Source organism: Somniosus microcephalus, chromosome 2 (genome assembly GCF_052327205.1).
Source record: "Somniosus microcephalus isolate GS21.2 chromosome 2, FLI_Smic_1.0, whole genome shotgun sequence".
Lineage (NCBI taxonomy): Eukaryota > Metazoa > Chordata > Chondrichthyes > Squaliformes > Somniosidae > Somniosus > Somniosus microcephalus.
Genome location: NC_140988.1, coordinates 279,943,326 through 279,967,740, shown reverse-complemented (window position 1 = coordinate 279,967,740; position 24,415 = coordinate 279,943,326). Strand labels below are relative to the sequence as shown.

General features: G+C 44.8%; 1 protein-coding gene across 1 annotated transcript in view; it reads right to left on the bottom strand.

Annotated features, from left to right (window-relative positions):
• The window catches only part of LOC147123421 (potassium/sodium hyperpolarization-activated cyclic nucleotide-gated channel 1-like), a 370,149-nt gene that overhangs the window by 173,830 nt on the left and 171,904 nt on the right, over positions 1–24,415 (bottom strand). Inside the window, exon 3 of the mRNA XM_085972621.1 lies at positions 16,965–17,126. Coding sequence (XP_085828747.1) covers positions 16,965–17,126 — 162 coding nt within the window. The remainder of the gene's footprint in view (positions 1–16,964; positions 17,127–24,415) is intronic.

Sequence of the window (24,415 nt, the reverse complement as noted above, 5' to 3'; positions counted from 1 at the left end):
TATAAATTGATATGTATACAGGTAGTTAAATAGATAATATAAAGATATGATATAGAAGTAGATGAGACAAATATATATATATTATATATATAAAATAAAGATTATATATATTTATATATGTTGCTAGATAATATAAAAAGGCATATATGTAGATGGAAACAGGGTATTAAAATGCAGATATGACAGTTAACAGTTTCTGTATTTTTTGATCATGTTTTGAATCACCCCTCAGTAAGCAGCAGTAGAAAAAATTCTTTAGTGCTATTTTTAATACTTTATGCACACATTCGTTTCAACAGCTACAAAAAACAAAAGTCAAACCTGTCGGATTGTTCGTCTAACTTTCAGGTCGTGCTAGCTGAATTGCATCTTAGTAGTAAAGTAGCAGTACAAAACAAAACATGTGATCCATTTGAAACATAGCTGACCCATCCACACCATTTTTAATGGAATTTTGCTGGAAGTGTATGGCGGATGAGCACATAAACCATTTCCTTGTGTTTAAGTCCTATACAGTGGAACAGTACAAAGAACACAGAGGCTATCAGATTATCATTCTGGTCAGAGCCAACAGCAATGATGCCCCACTTGGTTGTATTTTGTGTGTGTTATTTATGTTGGGTATTTATTTATTCAATTGGCATGAATAATCCATGCAACATCTCCCTCTTGCCCTCCATATATATAGTGAGTGCAGATATAATTTAATCAGGAGCACAGTCTTGCCTGTTTTGAACTCACTTGCCATAGCCAAATAGTTGACTTGCAAATCCCTGTCCTGTTTTATGACTGCTTTTTTAAAAAAAATTGTTAAAATATTACCAGGGAAGGTAAACCACTAATAAGTACCTATCCCTATCAAGAAAAAGATGTTTTTTTCTGGTCTCATGGTGACCATGGCACAAGGCAATGCCCCTTGATGTTTACCTACATAACAGTCACTGCTATTCAAAATAATTCATTCGGCACTTATTAGAGGTAATTTTAACTTTCAGGGGTGGTGTTAAACGGGCGTTATCGGATTGGTCACCTGTTATACACCCTGCCCAATCTTCCTTTCCATTGAAGCTGCCCGTTTTACACCATCACTGAAAGTTAAAATGACCACATTGAGATTCTTTTGAGAGATAATGGCCTGGATTTTGTGCCCAGCGGTGAAGTGATGGTGCTTGGTCACTGACCTCAAAGAAAGCTGCCCACGAAGATCTAGTGATCTCTGTGGCGTGGATTTCACCTCTACCAATGTTAATTTCATTCTGGCGCCAAGTCTAGGGGACCTCCAGCGACCAGCAACAGTGATGTAATCAAGCTGGCTAAGCAGCCAATCAAATTGAAGAATTCTCACAGAGAGCAAAACAGGAAGTAAAATCCACTGATTTTCCTTCACTTTTTAATCATTTTACAGAGAGCAAAATAAAGATTGGGACATACACATGGGATTAAGGTAGAAGCTGAAATATCATAAACAAACATTAAAAAATTATGATAAAAACCATGGAATTTTTATCAGAATGGGAAAATTTGACATTTCGCAAATATAAAATGTGTTTTTTTCAGGGCCAAAACTGTTGTTCAGCAGGAGTTATGACTCAGTTGCTGTTAAAAACCTAGCTACACCTCATTGAACAAGGCTTCACCTTTTCAGCGGTTTCTAACAGTGATATTAGAGCGTAAAAGCTGAAGTTTTCGTCAGTTCAGTGAAGTCAATTGATTTCCGACTACGGGGAGTTCAACAGCGCGCCCTGTAGAAGACCAGGGAATAACTGACAGCAACTTCTGGATTTCCACATTTACCTGCGCATGTGCATGCTCCAGAAGTTGCTGTCAGGTTCACAGTTGTAATGACAGCAAATACTGAGAGTTTCGTCATCATTGGAACCACAAATTCCAGGCCATTATATCAAATGTTTCAATTTCTCGCCTAGATGGATTTAAGTGGATAAATGGATGCTTAGCATTAAAAAACTGATATGCCAATTTTAATTTTCTAGATTTTTTTCACCATCTGTTCGCAATCAGTCCTCAGCAAATAACAGTAGAATATATTGTTTCCAGCTCATTTCAATACTTTTTATTTGATTAAATTTCCATTTTCAGGTGTTTTTACTGTTTTTAAATTTTGTTTTGTTATTAAGGAAGAGGAGCAGCTGATTTTCCTCAAAGGTCACGTCACACGTAACCGGAAACAAAAATGCACAACAAAGACATTTCTCTCCACTCACGTATATCAAATGATACTATTTTTAGCTTCCCGCTTGTCTCAAATTCTGCTCATTAACACTTTGCATTAGCAACTTAACCTGATTGAACAGTAGATTCATATTTTGAAAGCTGTGTTTAAAATTCAGTCATCAATAGATCAGGCACAAGTTCAAGAACCATAAGAAGATCCCAGTGATCCTTTATCAAATCTTGTGCCTAGTTTTGCGGGTAGGTAATGGTTTGATCCTCACACCTTCTCCGTGAGTGGTTTTAGTACTGTAGTTCTAATATGGGGAATTTAAAAGGGTAGTGTCATCATGAAAACCATTTTATTATTTATCGAGTGTGGGCAATCATGAGATGATTGCATTATTATGATAGCAGAATTAATTTCCATTATCGTGCTGCAGCTTACTGCTTGAAATTAAGTTCCCCACTAAATACATGTAATGGTTTAAATAAGTACCATTTTTCATTGGCCTTCCTTGATTGTGCGCCAACTTTAGCCAGAAATTAGCTGAGACTCACAGATTAGGAAGGTCTTATGTATGAACCCAATTGTGTGTTGAGTTAGTTGATTGCAGAAGCAGGGGTGCTCTAACTGGCCTGAATGCCCCGAGATAGGGCTGAGTTAGTTGGAAATGCACATGTTTGATGTCAGGTGAGGACAACGGCACGATTGGTTGTGATGTCTTTACTGATGAATAGCCTATCAAAACTCAGAGTCAAGGTTCACACAATGAGTAGTGGCTGCTAGGGGCAAATACATGAGGTTGGCCACTGTCTGTGGAACTGTCTCTGGCAAATTGCCAATTTTTTCAGGTGAGGAGAGAATTGGTGAGAGAAAAAGATGAGTCCATATTAAGAAAAAATATATAAATATCTCATTCCAGCAACTGTTTTTAAGTAAATGTTTCTGCAATCAATAATTGCTGGCATGATATTAATTAATTCTTCTTTTATAATCTAACTGAATCTGACAAATATGGAGAGTCCTAATTTAACTAGTTTTGGATAGGAGATTTTATAAATGTTGGCTGTACATGTGACTGGCCCTGCCTTCCGTAACAAAACAAATTCTGTATCCACAGGTACAATAGCAAAATACTGCGGATGCTGGAAATCTGAAATAACAACAGAAAATGCTGGAAATACTCAGCAGGCCAGGCAGCATCCGTGGAGAGAGAAACAGAGTTAACGTTTCAGTTCTGGGACCCTTCATCAGCACCTGCTTAATATCTGTTACATCTCCAGCTTTTTCCAGTTCTGATGAAGTGTCCCAGACCTGCAACGTTAACTCTGTTTCTCTCTCCACGGATGCTGCCTGGCCTGCTGAGTATTTCCAGCATTTTCTGTTGTTATTTCTGTATCCACAGGATTGTGTTTGGCAGTTCAATCAAGACTGCTCCCATGTGCTAACATTTCCCTGAGGTCGATAAACTCTGCAATCAGAATAGTTTTACAGCTTTACAAAGAAGCTGATTTATGGAGGATCAACAGTGAAACTATTCTAATAAAAACAGAACTTTTGTTTTAACGTATTCAGCAATTATACATTGTTTATCTATAATTCAAACAAGCGGTGGTCTTTACTGTATTGGGTGGTTAACTAAGTCAATTCATGTAGCAATACATCAGTACATGAGAGAGGCCTGTCCACCCTGCTTGGCAAGACTTCTGCAGCATTTTTGTCGACTACTCTGGAATGTATTTCAAGGTAGTCATATGCCTTGAGGTGGATAACTGATAAACTACTCAAATTACAAAGTTTGAAGTATCATCTCAATCCTGAGATTTATTACTGCCTTATAGTAATGTGACTTTCCAATGGAATTGGCTTGAAGATTTCAACATTATCACCTACAGAGTGCACCTGGAAATTGGCTGACGCTTCTCATCTTTGATTACATTTTATTTAAACTGAAAAGTCAAGGTGAAGGTCTAAGGACCGTAGAGCAGAACCAGCATGGTTGAAAAGAATAAAGACCTTCAGGTAAATTAGGAAGTAGTAATTGGGTGATGTTCAGCTTGGGTTTTAAAAGCCTGAAGATTGGAGCAGGAAGGACAGGCTGAGGGAAGTAAGGAGTTCCACGATTTTGATATAACGTGGACATATAACTGACAAGCATACAAGCTGAAAACCAGTGAACATAATCAATGACCTTCAGTCTGTTGTATTATACATATAAAAGGCAGTTTTGTCCACTGTTGCGTCAAGTTGTCTGCACACTTCTTTTTCTATTTTTTTGTTTCAGTTGTATTTTTTCCACTTCTGATTATTGCCGCACTTCATGCCATGCGCTCATCCCCAGCCAAGAGGGTTAGCAGATTATTGCCTGCCAAGTATCCACCTCTGCTGCTTTAGAACTCAGCTGCTGTATAAAAAAAAGCAGCACGTATTCCTCTTGTGAATTCAGTGAGTTTAGACAGTGAGCAACTCAGCAATACAAACCAGAAAGGTTTCAGGTATGATTCCTGGTCCCTGCTGAGTTCGCTGATCTCAGCTGGGGTGGCAGCAAGAGTGCTATAATCAGCTTCCGCCAGCAACCCCACCCCCCACCCCCCACCCTGGGTTTTCCAGCTGAATAGTCAGCCTGGATTACCACTCCTAATCATTATTTGGAATCATAGAATGGTTACAGCACAGAAGGGCCCGTCGAGCCCGTACCGGCTCTCTGCAAGAGCACTTCAGCTAGTCCCACTCCGCCCGCACTTTCCCCATAGTCCTGCAAATTTTTTTCTTTCAGGTACTTATCCAATTCCCTTTTGAAAGCCATGATTGAATCTGCCTCCACCACCCTTTCAGGCAGTACATTCCAGATCCTAACCACTGGCTGATTAAAAAAGTTTTTCCTCATGTCACCTTTGGTTTTTCTGCCAATCACCTTAAATCTGTATCCTCTGCTTCTCGACCCTTCCACCAATGGGAACAGCTTCTCTCTATCTACTCTGTTTAGATCCCTCATGATTTTGAACACCTCTATCAAATCTCCTCTCAACCTTCTCTGCTCTAAGGAGAACAACCCCAGCTTCTGCAGTCTATCCAGGTAACTGAAGTCCATCATCCCTGGAACCATTCTTGTAAATCTTTTCTGCACCCTCTCTAAGGCCTTCACATCCTTCCTAAAGTGCTGTGCCCAGAATCCAGTAACCTCTTCCGGAAGTATCTATGTATGGACATCGGGTGAATTCAGGATCAGGTTCAGCTCTGATATTCCCAGTGCCCACACATGAATATAAACCCAGCAAGGAGTTAACACCTACAGACCAGGAGAGGAGAGCAGGGAAAAAAAATGGCAAGGAAAAAAAGCCTGAAGAAGCACCAGGCTCAGTCATTGTAATGAGCCACATTGTTACAGACGCAAAGGCCTCAAAAATCCAATGGAGAGTCATGTCTCAGCATAACTGCCGTAATGCACCTACGCAGGACCACCACTGCTGGTCGTGCCGAGGTTCACAGCATCGGGGAAGGTCCCGAGTTTTCTATGCCAATGGTGGGTGCGCACACCACTGGTAGTGCATTTAGGGCACCCACCCACTGAAGAGGCCAGGAAGTCCAGCCAAAGGGTGGCCTGCATGGGGAGAATGCTGGGTTTACGCCACGCCCCCATCCCCAGGAATATCCATCAGCTGCTCCCAGCAGTCCACTTTGTATATACAAGTGTTTTTGAAAAAAACTGACCAGTTCCACATTTGAGGTCCATACCACAATCTTGACCCGAACCTCCAGCTGAGCCCCACTTGTGATGCTGGTTGGCCAGTAGGCCCGATTCCACCAGACGTGCCTCCGCAGATCCTATTTGGGTTCTTTTGAGGGCCAGGAAAGCAGGAACTCCTGGTGTTAAGATACAGATCAGCCACAATCTAATTGCAGGCTCGAGGGGCTGAATGGCCTACTCCTGTTCCTATGGCCGGGATTTTACTTCGGCGGGTCCATGGCAGGCAACATTGGTGCTGGGTCCCAACCCTGCTGCTGGCTCCATCCCACTGTGTGGAATGACTTTCATTGAATGACTTTCATTGATTGGGCTTGTTAAGCCCGCCCAGTGTGTTTCCCAGCCAATTAGAGAAAGCGGGTCTGGTAACGTCATTAGATGACAGGCCATCAGCCGGCTTCATTAAAGGGACCATGGCCAACTTTAATTTGACATTTGTGCTGTCAGTGTTCTACAGCATTAAGGTGCTGCAAACACTGACAATGACTGAACAAAGGCACAGAGCTGCACCCAGGCTCTCCAATGACTCCCTCCATATGCTTATGCAGGGAGTCACAGCATGCAGGGAGGCCCTCTTCCCTTCCCATGAGTGGAAGACACCTCCCCAGGAGATCAACACAGCCTGGTTTCACATTGTAGAGGAGGGCACAAGCAGGGATGTGGTCAGGAGGACCTGGGTGCAATGCCACAAACATTTCAATAATCTCAGTAGATCAAGAAATGTTAGTACAAAGCCACACTCAACCTCATCCTGCTGTGCTTCTCATCACATCCCCATCACTCCGCCTTCCCTACCCTATTCCTGCACATCCTTACTCACACCAACATACTTTGCACCTCCACCCATCCCTCTCTATCTACATTATCACATCCCCATCTCACTAGCCACCCCTCACACTCACCCTCATCCTAGTCCAATCATACCAACTAACACATAAGGATATGCACTTGGGTGTTTTATGCAATGTTCATGTAAAATTTCTGTTAATGTGGTGTCAAACATTGAAACCTTTATTTTCAACACTTTGCATTCTTGGACAGATTTGTGTGCACCTTTGTAAGTGGCTTAGTGAGTTGCAGTGAATGGTGAGACATAACGGTACCCCCCGCAATGGTCATGAGCGTGAAAGGAATGGCTTGGGCATTGTAGGGATGCTTTATGGTGTTGGAGTGGGGTGGTGCCAACCTGGTGTATCATGTGGCAGCCAGGGTGTACAGTGTCAAGTGAAGTAAATTTGGCCATGACGAGGCCATCCCTGGCCTCCCGGGCAACAATGTGGTCAGGTGCTGATGCCCTCTGTCCTGTGCAGCATCAGTTGATTGCGGAGAAGGTTAGTGGTGTTGTTATTGGTGCTGCTGGTGTGCCTGGTGCTGCTGGTGTTGCGTCTGATTGTGGTGGGATTCTGAGGACCAAGGTGAGAGAGTATAAAGGGCACCCATGCTGATGAATAGATGGCAGGTGAAGTCGAGATGACAGAAGCGATCTGTCAATGGTGAGAGAGGTAATGAGGTCAGACTGGATGGAGACTTGTGTAAAGACTTGCAGCATGCTGAATCTCTTGTGGAAATGCAGTGAGGAAGAACTTGTGGCTGAGGGAAGATATCTCTGTAAGGTGGGAGCTTTTACTGTACATTTGAAGCTGTCAACTCAGCAGCTGATTCAATGGCCACTGAACTTCCACCTCAGCATGACAGACGTGGTCCATGACCAGTGTGGACTCTGTGGGTGAACTGTCAAATGCCGAAGGTGAGCTGAAATTCATTCTTAAGTGGCTGTAAACAAGTCACTAATTACCTGAATTGGGTCCCCCGCTGTGAACCCACCGCTGCGTGTCAGGTCTGCTCAGTGCTGACAGACCCGACATCGGGGAAAGACGCATGGCGGCGGGTTCACAGCAGGGTCCCGACATGCTGGGGAATAAAAACACTTTCCAACCCGACCCACCACCGATCGCGCCCGCTGAGCCCCCGGAAAATCTCGGCCTATGATCCTATAGGGAGTCCCGGCCCCTAACCCCATTAGTACTATCGCCTTGTCTGGGGTGAGCGGAGGCTCCTCTTCCACAAGACTATCCTGGAAACAGCAGTGCAAGGTTGTGACCCAGAGTACCTGGGCCTAAGTCTAACTTGTGGCCCTTCAGGTAAACTACTGATATTACGGCGTGAGTGCGCCAGAAGGGCAGCGGAATCTTTGGGACCCTCAGCCCTTTCACCTGCTGTTGGTAGCACAAGAAATTACTCCCCAGCACAGATGGGGTGCCTATAGAGGACATCAATAGAGCTGGAGCCCACTGAATATTTTTTTTAAATATTCGTTTATGGTATGTGGGCATTGCTGGCAAGGCCAGCATTTATTGCCCATCCCTAGTTGCCCTTGAGAAGGTGGTGGTGAGCCGCCTTCTTGAACCACTGCAGTCCGTGTGGTGATGGTACTCCCACAGTGCTGTTAGGGAGGGAGTTCCAGGATTTTGACCCAGTGACAATGAAGGATCGGCGATATACTTCCAAGTCAGGACGGTGTGTGACTTGGAGGGGAACTTGGAGGTGGTGGTGTTCCCATGCGCCTGCTGCCCTTGTCCAATATAATGAAGGAACTTGGTATAACACTGGTGGCTACACGAACAGTTCTACTGTACTTCTGGTGGTAAATCCAGCTCAAAAATGCTTGTGGAAGATTTGTCTGAATTGATTTTGCATTAAGGATTCTGAGACAAGCTAAAACAGAGAATGCTCTCAAAAATAACAGGGAATAGTTAGTTAAAAATAATTGCTGTGCATATAAGTTAAAATCCTTGTAAAAATATTTAGGCCTAGAAATTCGTTGGATGTGTTCATTTTTCAGGAGCAAAACCGCCACGTGTTCAATATGGCACGTGGCATGCACGTGCTCACTCCATGCTCCAAGATGCACCAGCATCAAAATGCTCTGTAGGCATCCAGGTCGCGGGCCTGACAATTGTAAAATGAAGTTAAAAATACGTAAATTTTAAATATTTTATTGTAGGACCTTTTTTTGATATTGGTCTGCCTCAGCACCTGACTCACCCTGTGATAAACTCACTCAACAACTCGTGGTGCCAATAGGTAGCTCATTTGGAAGTGCAGGCTTACCCACATGGGTGGGGCTCCTCTCCCTCCAAATGTTTAGAGAGCACCAGGATGGAGCTAACATGCAGTAAACATTTAAATCAGCTCCGTTCAGCAAGTTTCTTTGGGATGTAACTAGCAGGGTAGACAAAGGGGGACCAGTGGATGTAGTATATTAAGATTTCGAAAAGGCATTTGATAAGGTGCCACATAAAAGGTTATTACACAAGATAAGGGCTCATGGGGTTGGGGGTAATATATTAGCATGGATAGAGGATTGGTTAATGGATAGAAAACAGAGAGTAGGGATAAATGGGTCATTTTCTGGTTGGCAGGCTGTAACTAGTGGGGTGTTGCAAGGATCATTGCTTGGGCCTCAGCTATTTACAATCTATATTAATGACCTAGATGAAGGGACCGAGTATAATGTATCCAAGTTTGCTGATGATACAAAGCTAGGTGGGACAGTAAGCTGTGAGGAAAACACAAAGGGCGCAAAATTTGGTAGCGCCCTGTTTCGGGGTGGTAACGCTGGCGAGGCGGGACATCCTGCGCCCAGCGAGGAAGTCCTGCCCCAGCCGCAAAATTCGCCTTACCACCCCGCCCAGGAAGTGGAGCGCAATGTCAGGCACTCCACTTCCTGGTGGGGCAGTAACCGAGGCAATGTCAGGGCACAATCGGCAGTGCTCCGCGGAGGATCCGCAGAGTGCTGCCATGTTTCAACGCCCCTCCCCTTCATGCTGCAGGGCCTCCGATGGCCCCAACTAGGCCACCAGGGTGGCGTGGTGCCATGGCAGCAGCCCGGCACCGAGATGCGGTGCCAGCCAGGACCACGCCACAGCACACCATGGAGGGCTGACCTGGAGATCGGCCAAAAAAAGAAAACAGTGGCACGGGTCGCAACTGCACCTCCCCTTTAACGATGCAGCCGAATTTCTGCCACGGGGCAGTAAGGGGACAGGGCGGGGCACTAAGGGGTCGCTGCGCACGGCGATGACGTCATCGCCGAAGGCGCGGCGGCCCGGGTTGCTACCTGCGGGGGCGCGGCACTATCAGGTAGCGCCTCAGCATTGCCCCGCTGATTTTTGTGGGAGGCGCTTTTTTCACCCCCCTCCCCCTGGGCGATAACCCCTTTGCACCCCCCAGGGGTAAAGGTGCCAAATTTCACCCCCAAAGAGTCTGCAAAGGGATATAGATAGACTAAGTGAGTGGGTAGTAAGGTGGCAGATGGAATATAATGTAGGGAAATGTGAGCTTATTCACTTTGGTAGGAAGAATAGAAAAACAGAATGGGGGAGAAATTCAGTATCGCCCCGTTTGGGGCGCCATTATTGGCGGTGCGCAAAGTTTAGCGCCTGGCGCTAATTATCGCCTCCGACAGCAAACTTGGCTTTTATCGCCCCTGGAGGTGATTGGAGCGCTAATTCAGGCGCTACACACCTCTCTTAAGGCGCTAAGGCCGAGGAGCGAGGCACTACCTCAGAGTGCTGGCGAAGCTCATATGATTTCAGTCAGCAATATAACACAGGCACACTGGCACCATCCAGTTCTTAAAGGGGAGTTCTGACAAATGGTCATCGACCTGAAACATTAAATCTGTTTCTCTCTTCACAGATGCTGCTTGACCTGCTGAGTTTCTCCTGCATTTTCTGTTTTTATCTTAAAGGGGAGGGTTGATTTTGCTCTCCATCCACATCCTGCTCATTGCAGCCTTGAATCTCGGCCTGGAGAGACCTGTACATCAAATCTGCTGGAAAGAACAATGGCGAGGCCCTGGGAAAGAGCTCAGAGTGCAGACCCCACAGTCTCTTCTAAATCGATACAAGGAAGGGCAAATCAAAACCAACCTGCAAAGTGCTGCTCAGTACCCAAACTCCTTCACACAGCATTGAATCTCTCCAGAATTCTCTCTCTCTCTCTCAGAATGTGTGGTGCAAAAATGTCACCGACAAAAAAAGGCAGGAAGTGGTCGCCTTTAAATAGCGCTCCCCTAGTCTCTTTCTGACAGCAGAACGCTCCCCTCAACCTGTCGTTGCTAGCGGCAGGCGGTAAGGCAGGGAGCGCCACTCAATTTCCGGTCCGGGGAGCTAACGGGGCGTTGCGCACGTGACTGACGTCACGATCTGCTGACGCAGGAGATCGTGGCGGTATTGTTTAGTGCCGCCGCAAAATGTCCAGTCAATTTCGCGAGAGACGCAGATATCGCCGCGCCCGGGCGCTAGTTGCTTTGCGCCCCACTTAGCGCCCTCTTAAGGCGCTAACGGGTGGCGCTACCAACTGAATTTTTCCCCCAATATTTTTTAAATGGTGCGAAGCTTTCAAATGTTGGTGTTCAGAGAGATTTGGGTGTCCTCGTGCAAGAAACACAGAAAGCTAGCATGCAGGTACAGCAAGCAATAAGGAAGGCAAATGGCATGTTGGCCTTTATTGCAAGGGGGTTGGAGTATAAGAGTAAGGAAGTCTTGCTGCAATTGTACAGGGCTTTGGTGAGACCACGCCTGGAGTACTGTGCACAGTTCTGGTCTCCTTATCTAAGCAACGATATACTTGCCTTATAGGTGGTGCACGAAGGTTCACTAGAATGATTCCTGGGATGAGAGGGCTGTCCTATGATGAGTGATTGTGTAGAATGGACCTATACTCTCTGGAGTTTAGAAGAATGAGAGGTGATCTCATTGGAACATACAAGATTCCGAGGGGGATTGTCAGGGTAGATGCTGAAAGGTTGTTTCTCCTGGCTGGAGTATCTAGAACCAGGGGGCATAGTCTCAGGATAAGGGATAGGCCATTTAAGACTGGGATGAGAAGGAATTTCTTCATTCAGAGGGTTGTGAATCTTTGGAATTCTCTGCCCCAGAGGGCTGTGAATGCTGAGTCTTTGGGCTAGATTTTCAGTTGATTGCGCCAGCAGTTAGCGCCTTAAGAGAAGTGATTTTCGGGCGCTATGCGTGTAGCGCCTGGGCGCAGCGCAGTTTGCGCCCCGCCCCAAATTAAGTTGCCCGTTAGCGCCGGCGCAAAGTTTAGCGGCCGCCCGGATGCGCGCGCAGAAAATGACGTCACATCCTCGTGCAACGCCCTTTGGCCGCCCCGAATCCAAACTTCAGTCGGACCGCCCGATTGTGCGGCTGGCGTCCAGTGCGTTTGTAAAATGGAACGCAACACACCCTGGGGAGCGCAAATTAAAGGGCCCTCCTCCTGCACTATAATGGAAGGAACCAGTGTGTTGTTCCAGACTCCTCCTCCTCCTCCTCCTCCTCCTCCTCTTCCTCCTCCTCATCATCATCATCATCATCCTCATCCTCCTTGTCTTTCTTCGTCTTTTCCCCCCCAGACTCTGCCTTTGCAAATAAACACATGCACCCTTCCCCTTTAAGAGCTCACTGGCACCAGAGTGTCTGCCGTGCGCAGCGCTCTGCACCGCCGGCTTAGCGCCTAAAGATAGTAGTGGAACGCCTCTTTTAGCGCTCCACCAACCTCTTAGGGCGAAGCCACTGAATTTCCGGCAACGGGGCGCTACTTTGGGGCGGGCGCTAACTTCGGGCGGGCGCTAAGGTTAGCGCCCCAAAACTGTCTATACTGAAAATCTAGGCCTTTGACTTTATTCAAGGCTGAGCTAGATAGTTTTGGACTCTAGGGGAATCAAGGGATATGGAGATCGGGCAGGAAAGTGGAGTTGAGATTGATGATCAGCCATGATCTTATTGAATGGTGGAGCAGGCTTGAGACCTACTCCTGCTCCTATTTATTATGTTCTTTCAGCTAACTATTGTCATAAGACTTAACCAGATATCTGATGGGGTCCAGTGGTAGTTACAGCTATCCTTAGCTCTTTGAAAGGAAGTGTTAAACCTTGACAGTATTTCAACTACCATAATGTACACAACCCCCAAATTAACTTTGTTCCTGATTTAATAACCTCGTTCTGAGGTGATATCTTGAATATGAGACCCATTGAAATTTAAAGTGCTAAACAAGACTTTAGCGTAGTCTGGCCCAAGTGTGAACCCACCCACAGAAACCTGCTGAAGGGAGCTGATTTAAATGTTTACTGCATGTCAGCTCCATCCTGGTGCTCTCTAAACATTTGGAGGGAGAGGAGCCCGACCCATGTGGGTAAGCCTGCACTTCCAAATGAACCACTGCCTGGCTGGGATCCATATTGCTGTGTCTGGTCTCAGACTGGTAGCTACAATATAAATCTATCACAAAACGAAGAGTTTGCTTCATATACATTTCAGGGGGAAACAGATGCCCTAAAAAATATCTGTTGTACAGAATCTGTAAAATTATGCCAGAAAAATAAGACCAACAATCTTACTAAAATGAACAGTTGGGACAACAGCATTTTGCACTCTACTGAAATGAATGAGAAGCTATGCTATGAGCTGTAGCAGCACTGAGGTGCTTAATAATTTTGTTTGCCAATCTGTCTTGTTCACAATTTATTAATATTTTAATCTGAAAACATTTGCATATTGCAGGAGTTCAAATGATTGGTTATACAGTCTACAGTCTGCTCTTATTTCAAAGTTACTTAGGTCAAATTAACTAATAATTTGATTCTTTAAGCATTATATTCCCAATTTGTTACGTTATTTACGTTGCTTAATTCAAATAAAAGCAATTTTTTTGGGCAGGTAACAAATACTGAACTGTCTGGAGTAAGCTATACTGATGGGAAGTGTTCAATGGATTGATTTTGTTAAAATTTACTTCTATGCTGTTTAACTGACTCTTCAAAAGCAAAAAAAAAATCCTGCTTGCAATCAATCGATGATCTTTTTAGTTCAGTTCTATAACTATGTAAACACAATGGGGTGGATTGTAACTCGGAGCGGGTTTTGGTGGGAAACAGCTCCGGCAAGTTAATTTCCCACCTGATACCAGTAGCAGGAAGCCACGGCATTGCTAACTGCTGCATTTAAATGCCTGGAATGGGCAGGAGGAGAGTGCAGAGTGGCTGCCAGCAGGGGATGATTGGGTAGCCGGGCCGGTCCCATCTTGCACGTAAGTGGCGGAGAAAGGGTTTCGGGAGGGCTGCGTGGGAAGTGGGGGGGGAAGTGGGGGTCGGGGGCAGGGGCGGGGGGAGATTCTAGGGCAGGGGAAGGTCACGACTTCCTTTGTGGGACCCAAAGCAGCAGGTCTGAATGTAGAAGAGGCCCTCCAAGGCTACTTGGACCAGCTGCAAACCCGCTTCAGCCAGGCAGGAAAGCGACTGCAGTTACCCCACTCAGGCCCCAGTTAAAATAAGAACTTGATTTGTCTAAATTCACGAGGCCCCCGCCTGGTTCAGTGAGATGCCTCATGCACCTGCTGAACCCTGCAGGTTAAAAGCGGAAATGGCATGAAAGGGTCGAGTTGCGAGTGGGTAAGTAACCTGTTTGATCTTTAACTGCCCACCACTTTCTGCTGGGGTAGCAGGGTTAAAGTCAACCCTGATGTAAACTGATGTGGGGCTAAAGCATCCTTTCCTGGTTGCCCCTCTCCCTCTCTGTATTCTATTTTTAAAATTTTGTTGCTCGAGTCCCCATGATTCCTGTGTCAGTTTATAGCCAAGGAGAGCATTCTGGTGTCAAACTCCTGATTATTCTCTTTATTTCCTTAAATCACAGCAGACCTATAGTCTATTTCCATGTGTATTATGTAAATCAATGCCAGAGGATAAAAAAGGTCATCAATTGGTACATAACTTGGAGTGAGAGAGACAAAAACCCAGGAAATAAGTTTTTTTTAATGCAGGGTTAGCACACTGCATTACATTATCAAAAGCCCTGTGTCAGCACATGTTGCACTCAAGTGGCATGAATGTCATTATTCTACAGTCAACAAATACACGCAATTAGAAATCAGCAGAAGTGCAACTGAAAACACCAGTTGTAGGAGAAGTCATAGAATCATAGAATCTTACAGCACAGAAGGAGGCCATTCAACCCATCGAGCCTGTGCTGGCTCTTTGAAAGAGCTGCCCAATTTAGTCCCAGCTTTCCCCCCATAATCCTGTAAATTAGACCTCTTCAAGTGCATGCCCAATTGCCTTTTGGAAGTTACTATGGAATCTGATTCCACCAACCTTTCAAGAAGTGAGTTCAAGATCTTAACATCCATGTGTGAAAAAAATTCTCAACATTTCCCCTCTAGTTCTTTTGCCAATTATTATACATCTATGTCCTTTGGTTACTGACCCACTTGCCAGACGAAACTGTTTCGCCCAACTTGCTCTAGCAAAGCCCCTCATAATTTTGACGACCTCTATTAGGTCTCCCCTTAACCTTCTCTGCTCTAAGGAGATCAAACCCAGCTTCTCTAATCTCTCCACATAACTGAAGTCCCTCATCTCAGGTATCATCCTGGTAAACCTCCTCTGTACCCTCTCCAGGGCCTTGACATCCTTCTTAAACTGTGGTGCCCAGAATTGTACATAATACTCCAGCTGAGGCCTAACCAGTGATCTGTAAACATTTAGCATAACTTCCTTGTTTTTGTATTCAATGCCCGTTTTACAATGCCAAGTATCCCATACGCTTTCTTAACTGCCTTATCAACTTTCCCTGCCACCTTCAAGAATTTGTGATTATGCACCCCCAGGCCCCTTTGCTCTTGCATCCTCCTCAAATAGTACCATTTAGATTATACTGTCTCTCCATGTTGTTCCTCCCAAAGTGCATCACTTCACACTTATCCGCATGCATCTGCCATGTGTCTTCCCATTTCACGAGTCTCTCTATGTCCTCCTGAAGTCTGCTACTATCCTGCTCACTATATACTACGTTGCCAAGTTTTGTATCACCTGCAAACTTCAAAATTGTACTCCTGTACCCAAGTCCACGTCATTTCTATATAACAAGAAAAGCAATGGTCCGAACACCGACCCCTGGGAGACCCCACTGCATACTGCTCTCCAGTCAGAAATGCATCCATTGAGGACTGCTCTCTACCTCCTATTCCTTAGACAATTTCATACTACCACCGTGGGCTAGAAACGTACAGAAGCTCGCCTGTACACATTTTAGGAATTCTTCACCCTCCTTGCCCTTTATTCTGCTTTTTTCTCTCCAGTTTATATTAGGGTAATTGAAGTCCCCTACTATTACTGCGCTAATATTTTTACATTTTTCTGAAATTTTCCAACAAATTTGCTCCTCGATCTCCTTCTCACCATTTGGGGATCTATAGTAAACACCCAGCAATATAATAGCTCCTTTTCTGTTCCTTAATTCTAACCAAATAGTTTCAGTCTTTGAACCCTCTAGTATATTGTCCCTCTGTAGAAGTGCAATATTATTCTTGACCAATACTGTCAGTCCCCACCCTCAGTCCTGTCTTTTTTCCTTCTCTATCCCTCCTGAATACACTGTAGCCAGGAATGTTTAGTTCCCATTCCTGCCCATGTTTAAGCCAGGTCTGTTATAGCCACTATATTATAACCCCATGTGTCAACTTGCGCCCGTAACTCGTCAACTGTATTTGTAACACTCCTTGCATTAACACACCATGCTAGTCGGCTTTGCTTTTTTCCTCCATCTAATTCCTGCTCTTTCTGCACCATTCTTTGTTGTGCTGCTGTTGGTCTCTCCTAGTTTTCTATGCACCTTGTCTCTCTTCTCTGCTGCTACATCCTAGTGCCTCTCCCCTGCCAAATTAGTTTGAACCCTCCCCCACAGCACTAGTTAACCTCCCCACGGGAGTATTAGTCCCAGCCCCGTTCAAGTGCTACCCATCCGGCTTGTACAGGTCCTTCCTGCCCCAAAACTGACACTGAGCACAAAATTATGACTTAGATAACCAATGCAATGTCAGTCTTTAGAAGAATCAAGTCCCAAGTCTTGAAATGTTTCACAGGATGATCCCGGCACACACATACACACATATAATAATTTTAAATGGGCTCGCCTCTGGGCCCAGGACCATTTTTCAAGAAAGCCTTAGAAATATGCATAAAAAAAATGTAACAATACTTACAACCATACCATTTAGGGACACCCAACAATCAGGGGGAAAATCCTGAAGTAACGGAACTAGAAACTGGAGACAACCGTCCCAGTGGCATAACAGAAGCATCATTCCAATGAGATTAAATATTCTCACCACTGCACTGGCAAAATCATATGTCATATGGAAAATCTGAAAGGGTAATACAGAAAGAAATTAGGATTTAACACTTAGCTTCTTTGGTAAAGTTTGTCACAGATATTCTTATGGATATTGAGTGAGAACATTCAGAGGCCTTTGGATTACAGGTGCAGCGCAGCTATGGTTGTCGTGACACCGTAACAAATGGTATCACACTGCTACCACATTGAATTCCAGGCTGCTGTCCTACATTTTGCTGGCAATACAAAAAGGTAAATCAAGATAAATAGACTGTACAGTAATTAATTTGACAAAATCACAGGCTGTGAAATAGCATTTGCTTAATCTTGTGCTCCACAACTGAACATTCATTCTGTCAAGAAGTTCTCCAGTTCAGAATGCAGCAGTTATATTCACAATTAGGAATGGAAATTCGGTTTATTTCCACCCTTGATTAATTGTAAGCATCATAAATGAGGAACTGATTATTCAGCAAGGCATCTTTTCCAAGAATTCTGATCATTTATTAAAGCAAAGAAAACAAGTTCAGTTGTTTAGTGGCAAATACACATCAGTATTTTCCTTATTGTTCCCACCCCTCCAAACAAGACAAGAATTTCCCGGGACAATGAAATGAAGTATCAGCTGTATCTTTAGCACAGTGGCTGACACACAGCAATTTAAAAATCAGTAATGAAAATGAATAACGAACCTTTAAAGTTTTATTGGCCTGAAGGTAAAATTAATAATTAAAATTAGTTGGTAGTTAACATACAGAGAATTCAGCAAGGGACCAATATCTAAATCATAATTTTGTGCTTTGTGCCAGCTGGATCATTCACCTTTCGGTGGTGTGAGAAGAAAGTTCTCAGGCTCATCGAACAGCTGACTATGCACATGCACTCTTCAGTATGAACAGCAACTGTAGTAAGATCCATTGTAATTTGTGAGCTTTACAGCACTATGAAGAGCTCCCCAGTGTGAATGCGTTTGATACAGCCAACGCTAAATCCTTACCTGGCACTTGATTGACTCAATTTGTTTGGTCATCGATAAAAAAAAAATCCATTTTATTGCTACATTGTTAATAAAAGTCATGCAAAAATGCGTAATTATCCACTAAAGTCAGTTATACAATATCGTATGATTGAACTAAGCATGTGAGTTTGATCCCACAAATACAACTCAACTAGAAGTAAAGAGTTGAGTTTTTTTGCAGGGAGAGTCGTGTGGAGTAGCCTGGGTATAAAGAATGGGAAGACAGACAGCATTTGACAGAGAACCTTGAAACATCAATCCAGGGAGGATGGAACATCTTTGTGACGTGGGAAATTTTTAACACTGGTCTTGGCGCATGGAGCAAGAAGGGATACTGATGTTACTCACCTAGTTCTCCTGCCAGGTCCATATCACCTCTCATCAAGGAAATTAAAAGCTCCATGCTCAACACACATTGTCATCCAAATGCTGGATACATTTTAATATCAACAAAAGTCAACAGGACAATACTAACAGTAAAAAAGGCTAAAACACAGGTTTCCATGTCAGGCCACATCTCTCAGTTGATCCCACAGCGCTTGTCAAAATGTGAAGACCTGTCAGTTTGATGAGTTCTGCTCACATTTTGTATTTGTAGTATAACTGGCCCATCAAATACTGGCTTCAGAGGAAGCATTTAAAAAATTATATTTCAATGTCAGAGTTCTCTGATAAAGAGCGACAGCACTGGAGAATGGGACAATTTTTATTTTTGAACCTAATGACCATTTCATCATTCCCATAAGGGACACTGCAATTTAGCACTTTCACAAACTGCTGTGAGAAGACACCACAGAGGGAATTTTTCGGGGGGTCAGTGGGGCGTTTGGAGGCGGGTCAGCTGGGAAAATGTTTTTATTTTGACAGCAGGTAGGTAGCCAAATCTAGTGGGAGGATAGAGGATTGTGAAAACTTTAAAAGACAGCAAAAAATAACAAAAAGATTGATTAAGAAAGGGAAGATAGATTATGAAAGTAAATTAGCAAAAAATATAAAAACAGATAGTAAGAGTTTTTATAGTTATATAAAAAGAAAAAGGGTGGCTAAAGTAAATGTTGGTCCCTTAGAGGATGAGACCGGGAAATTAATGGTGGGAAATATGGAGATGGCAAAAACACTGAATGAATATTTTGTATCAGTCTTTACAGTAGAAGACACTAAGAATATCCCAACACTAGACAAACAGGGGGCTATGGGGGGGGAGGAGCTAAACATGATCAAAATCACTAAGGAAGTGGTACTCGGTAAAATAATGGGACTCAAGGCGGATAAATCACCTGGACCTGATGGCTTACATCCTAGGGTCTTGAGGGAAGTGGCGGTAGGGATTGTGGATGCATTGGTAATAATTTTCCAAAACTCCCTGGACTCAGCAAAGGTCCCGGCAGACTGGAAAACTGCTAATGTAACGCCCTTATTTAAAAAGGGCAGTAGACAGAAGGCTGGAAACTATAGACCGGTTAGCCTAACATCTGTGGTAGGTAAAATATTGGAGTCCATTATTAAGGAGACAGTAACAGGACATTTGGATAATCATAATTTAATAGGACACAGTCAGTATTTGCTGGAGTTCTTTGAGGAAGTAACATATAGGGTGGATAAAGGGGAACCAGTGGACGTAGTGTATTTAGACTTCCAAAAGGCATTTGACAAGGTGCCACACAAAAGATTATTGCTTAAGATAAAAAATCACGGGATAGGGGGTAATATTCTGGCATGGATAGAGGATTGGCTAGCTAATAGAAGGCAGAGAGTTGGGATAAATAGTTCATTCTCGGACTGGCAATCAGTAACTAGTAGTGTTCCACAGGGGTCAGTGCTGGGTCCCCAACTCTTTACAATCTATATTAACGATTTGGAGGAGGGGACCAAGTGTAACATATCAAAGTTTGCAGATGATACTAAGATGGGAGGGAAAGTAGTGAGTGAGGAGGACATAAAAAACCTGCAAAGGGACATAGACAGGCTAAGTGGGCAGAGATTTGGCAGATGGAATACAATACTGGAAAGTGTGAGATTATGCACTTTGGCAGGAAAAATCGTCGAGCAAGTTATTATCTTAATGGCAAGAAACTGGAAAGTACTGAAGTACAAAGGGATCTGGGGGTCCTGGTGCACGAAACTCAAAAGGTTAGTATGCAGGTGCACCAAGTGATTAAGAAGGCCAATGGAATGTTGGCTTTCATTGCTAGGGGGATAGAATATAAAAATAGGGAGGTATTGCTTCAGTTGTAAAATGTATTGGTGAGACCGCACCTGGAATACTGCATACAGTTTTGGTGTCCATACTTAAGAAAAGACATACTTGCTCTCGAGTCAGTACAAAGAAGGTTCACTTGGTTAATCCTGGGGATGAGGGCTGGACATATGAGGAGAGGTTGAGTAGATTGGGACTCTACTCATTGGAGTTCAGAAGAATGAGAGGCGATCTTATTGAAACATATAAGATTGTGAAGGGGTTGGATCGGGTGAATGCGGGGAGGATGTTCCCGATGATGGGTGAAACTAGAACTAGGGGGCATAGTCTTAGAATAAGGGGCTGCTCTTTCAAAACTGAGATGAGGAGGAACTACTTGACTCAGAGGGTGGTAGGTCCATGGAATATGCTGCCCCAAAAAGCTGTAGAAGCTACATCATTACATAAATTTAAAACAGAAATAGACAGTTTCCTAGAAGTAAAGGTAATAAAGGGTTATGGGGAGTGGGCAGGAATTTGGACATGAGTCTAGGTTCGGGTCGGTCATGGCCCTGTGGGTAGCGGAGCGGGCCCAGGGGCCGTGTAGCCTGATCCTGCTCCTATTTCGTGTGTCTAATTCTGTTAGATTCAGGAGATGGTTCTGTGATAGTAGATTGGCGGTTGGGATCAGATCAGCCATGATCTTATTGGATGGCGGAGCGGGCTCGAGGGGCCGATTGGCCTACTCCTGCTCCTATTTCTTATGTTCTTATGTTCTTACCCGCCTCCACGCTAGTCTCTAAGATGTTGGGTCGGTCATCGCTGAACAGACCCGACAGCAAGTGGTTGGGGGGGGGGGTGCAATTTACATCATTAGAGAGATTATTAAGAGGCAATTAACTAGTATTTTATGCTTACTTTTAGATTTTTCGAGTTCGCCAATGGCTTCCCCGCTGCTCGGGGATCAAGTAGAAGTAAGGGGGTTGGGTGTTGTGTCAGCATGGGATGATTTACTAACTTTACAGCTGCAAATGGTCCATAATAGCTCCCATTTTATAGGTGTTCACTTTCCAAGGTCAGAAGCTGTTACTGCATTTGGAAGATAGATTGAGCTTTATGCAGCTTGCAAGTGTGTGGAGCTAACTCTCTATCCAGTGTCACCTCATTGGAACAACCTCTCTCACCATTGACAGATCGCTTCTGTCATCTCAACCTCACCTGCAATCTATTCCATCAACATCATAGTCCTTGAAAAAAATCACCCCTTGGTCCTCAGAATCCCACCACGATCAGCCCCAACACCAGCAGCACCAGGCACACCAGCAGCACCAACATCCACATCAACCTTCTCCGCAGTCAGCTGGTGCTGCACAGGACACAGGACATCATCACCTGACCACATTGCTGTCCAGGACGCCAGGGATGGCCTCACCATGGCCAGATTCACTTCACTTGACGCTGTACACACTGGCTGCCACATGATGCGCCAGGTTGGCACTACCTCATACCAACACCATAAAGCATCCCTACATTGTCCAAGCCATTCCTTTCACACTCATGACCATTATGGGGGGTACCATTATGTCTCGCCATTCACTGCAACTCACTAAGCCACTTCCAAAGATGCACACAAATCTGTCCACGAAGGCAAAGTGTTGAAAATAAAGATTTCAATGTTTGACAGCACATAAACAGAAATTTCACATGAACATTGGCTAAAACACCCAAGTGCCCACTCTTGTGTGCTTTTAGTTGCTTTAATTGGACTAGGATGAGGGTGAGTGTGAGGGGTGGCTGGTGAGATGGGGAAGTGATAATGTAGATAGAGAGGGGTGGGTGGAGGTGCAAGGTAAGTTGGTATGAGTAAAGATGTGCAGGAGTAGGGTAGGGAAGGCAGAGTGATGAGAATGTGATGAGAGGCACAGCAGGATGAGTTTAAGTGTGGCTTTGCAGTAATGTTTCATGATCTACTGAGATAATTGAAAGGCTTGTGCCACTGCTGCCTGGAGCTCCTGCTGACATCCTGTGCAATGTGCAACCAGGCTGCGTTGGTCTCCTGGGGAGGTCTCTTCCACCTATGGGAAGGGAAGAGGACCTCCCTGCATAGAAGCATAGAAAAATAGGAGCAGGAGTAGGCCATTCGGCCCTTCGAGCCTGCTCTGCCATTCAATATATTCATGGCTGATCCTCTATCTCAATAACATATTCCCGCTCTCTCCCCATACCCCTTGATGCCTTTTGTGTCTAGAAATTTATCTATCTCCTTCTTAAATATATTCAGTGACTTGGCCTCCACAGCCTTCCGTGGTAGTGAAGAAATTTCTCCTTATCTCTGTCCTAAATGTCCTACCCCGTATTCTGAGACTGTGACCCCTCATTCTAGACCCCCCCAGCCAGGGGTAACATCCTCCCTGCATCCAGTCTGTCTAGCCCAGTAAGAATTTTATACGTTTCAATGAGATCCCCTCTCATTCTTCTAAACTCTAGTGAGTACAGGCCTAGTCGACCCAATCTCTCCTCATACGACAGTCCTGCCATCCCAGGAATCTGTCTGGTGAACCTTCGCTGCAGTCCCTCTATGGCAAGTATATCCTTTCTTAGGTAAGGAGACCAAAACTGCACACAGTACTCCAGGTGTGGTCTCACCAAGGCCCTGTATAACTGTAGTAAGACATCCTTGCTCCTGTACTCAAATCCTCTTGCAATGAAGGCCAACATACCATTTGCCTTCCTAACTGCTTGCTGCACCTGCATGTTTGCTTTCAGTGACTGGTGTACAAGGACACCCAGGTCCCTTTGTACATCAACATTTCCCAATCTAGCACCATTTAAATAATACTCTGCCTTTCTGTTTTTCCTACCGAAGTGGATAACTTCACATTTATCCATGTTATACTGCATCAGCCATGTATTTGCCCACTCACTCAACTTGTCTAAATCGCCTTGAAGCCTCTTTGCATCCTCCTCACAACTCACAATCCCACCTAGTTCTGTGTCGTTAGCAAACTTGGAAATATTACATTTGGTTCCCTCATCCAAATCATTGATATATCATTGCATGCTGTGACTCCCTCCACCTAGCACAAAGGAAGATGGTTGTGGTGATTGAAGGTCAATCATCAGAGCCCCAGGACATCGCTGCTGGAGTTCCTCAGGGCAGTGTCCTAGGACCAAACAACTTCAGCTGCTTCATCAATGACCTTCCCTCCAACATAAGGTCAGAAGTGGAGATATTCGCTGATGACTGCACAGTGTTCACTGCCATTCACAACTCCTCAGATAATGAAGCAGTCCATGTCCTCATTCATGCAACAAGACCTGGACGACATTCAGGCTTGGGCTGATAAGTGGCAGGTAACATTCGCGCCACAGAAGTGCCAGGCAATGACTATCTCCAACAAGCGAGAGTCTAACCACCGCCCCTTGACATTCAATGGCATTACCATCACCGAATCCCCCACTATCAACATCCTGGGGGTCAGCATTGACCAGAAACTTATCTGCACCAACCACATAAATACTGTGGCAACAAGAGCAGATCAGAGGCTAAAATTTCCACGGCAAGTGTCTCATCTCCTGACTCCCCAAAGCCTTTCCACCATCTACAAGGCACAAGTCAGGAGTGTGATGGAATACTCTCCGCTTGCCTGGATGAGTGCAGCTCCAACAACACTCAAGAAGCTCGGCACCATCCAAGACAAAGCAGCCCGCTTGATTGGCACCCCATCCACCACCTTAAACATTCACTCCCTCCACCACCGACATACGGTGGCTGCAGTGTATACCATCTACAAGATGCACTGCAGCAACTCGCCAAGGCATCTTCGGCAGCACCTCCCAAACCCGCGCCCTCTTCCATGTATAAGGACAAGGGCAGCAGACGCATGGGAACACCACCACCTCCAAGTTCCCCTGCAAGTCACACACCATCCTGACTTAGAAGTATATCGCCGATCCTTCATCGTCGCTGGGTCAAATTCCTGGAACTCCCTACCTAACAGCACTGTGGGAGTACCTTCACCACACGGACTTCAGCGGTTCAAGAAGGTGGCTCACCACCACCTTCTCAAGGGCAATTATGGATGGGCAATAAATGCTGGCCTTGCCAGCGATGCCCACATCGCAT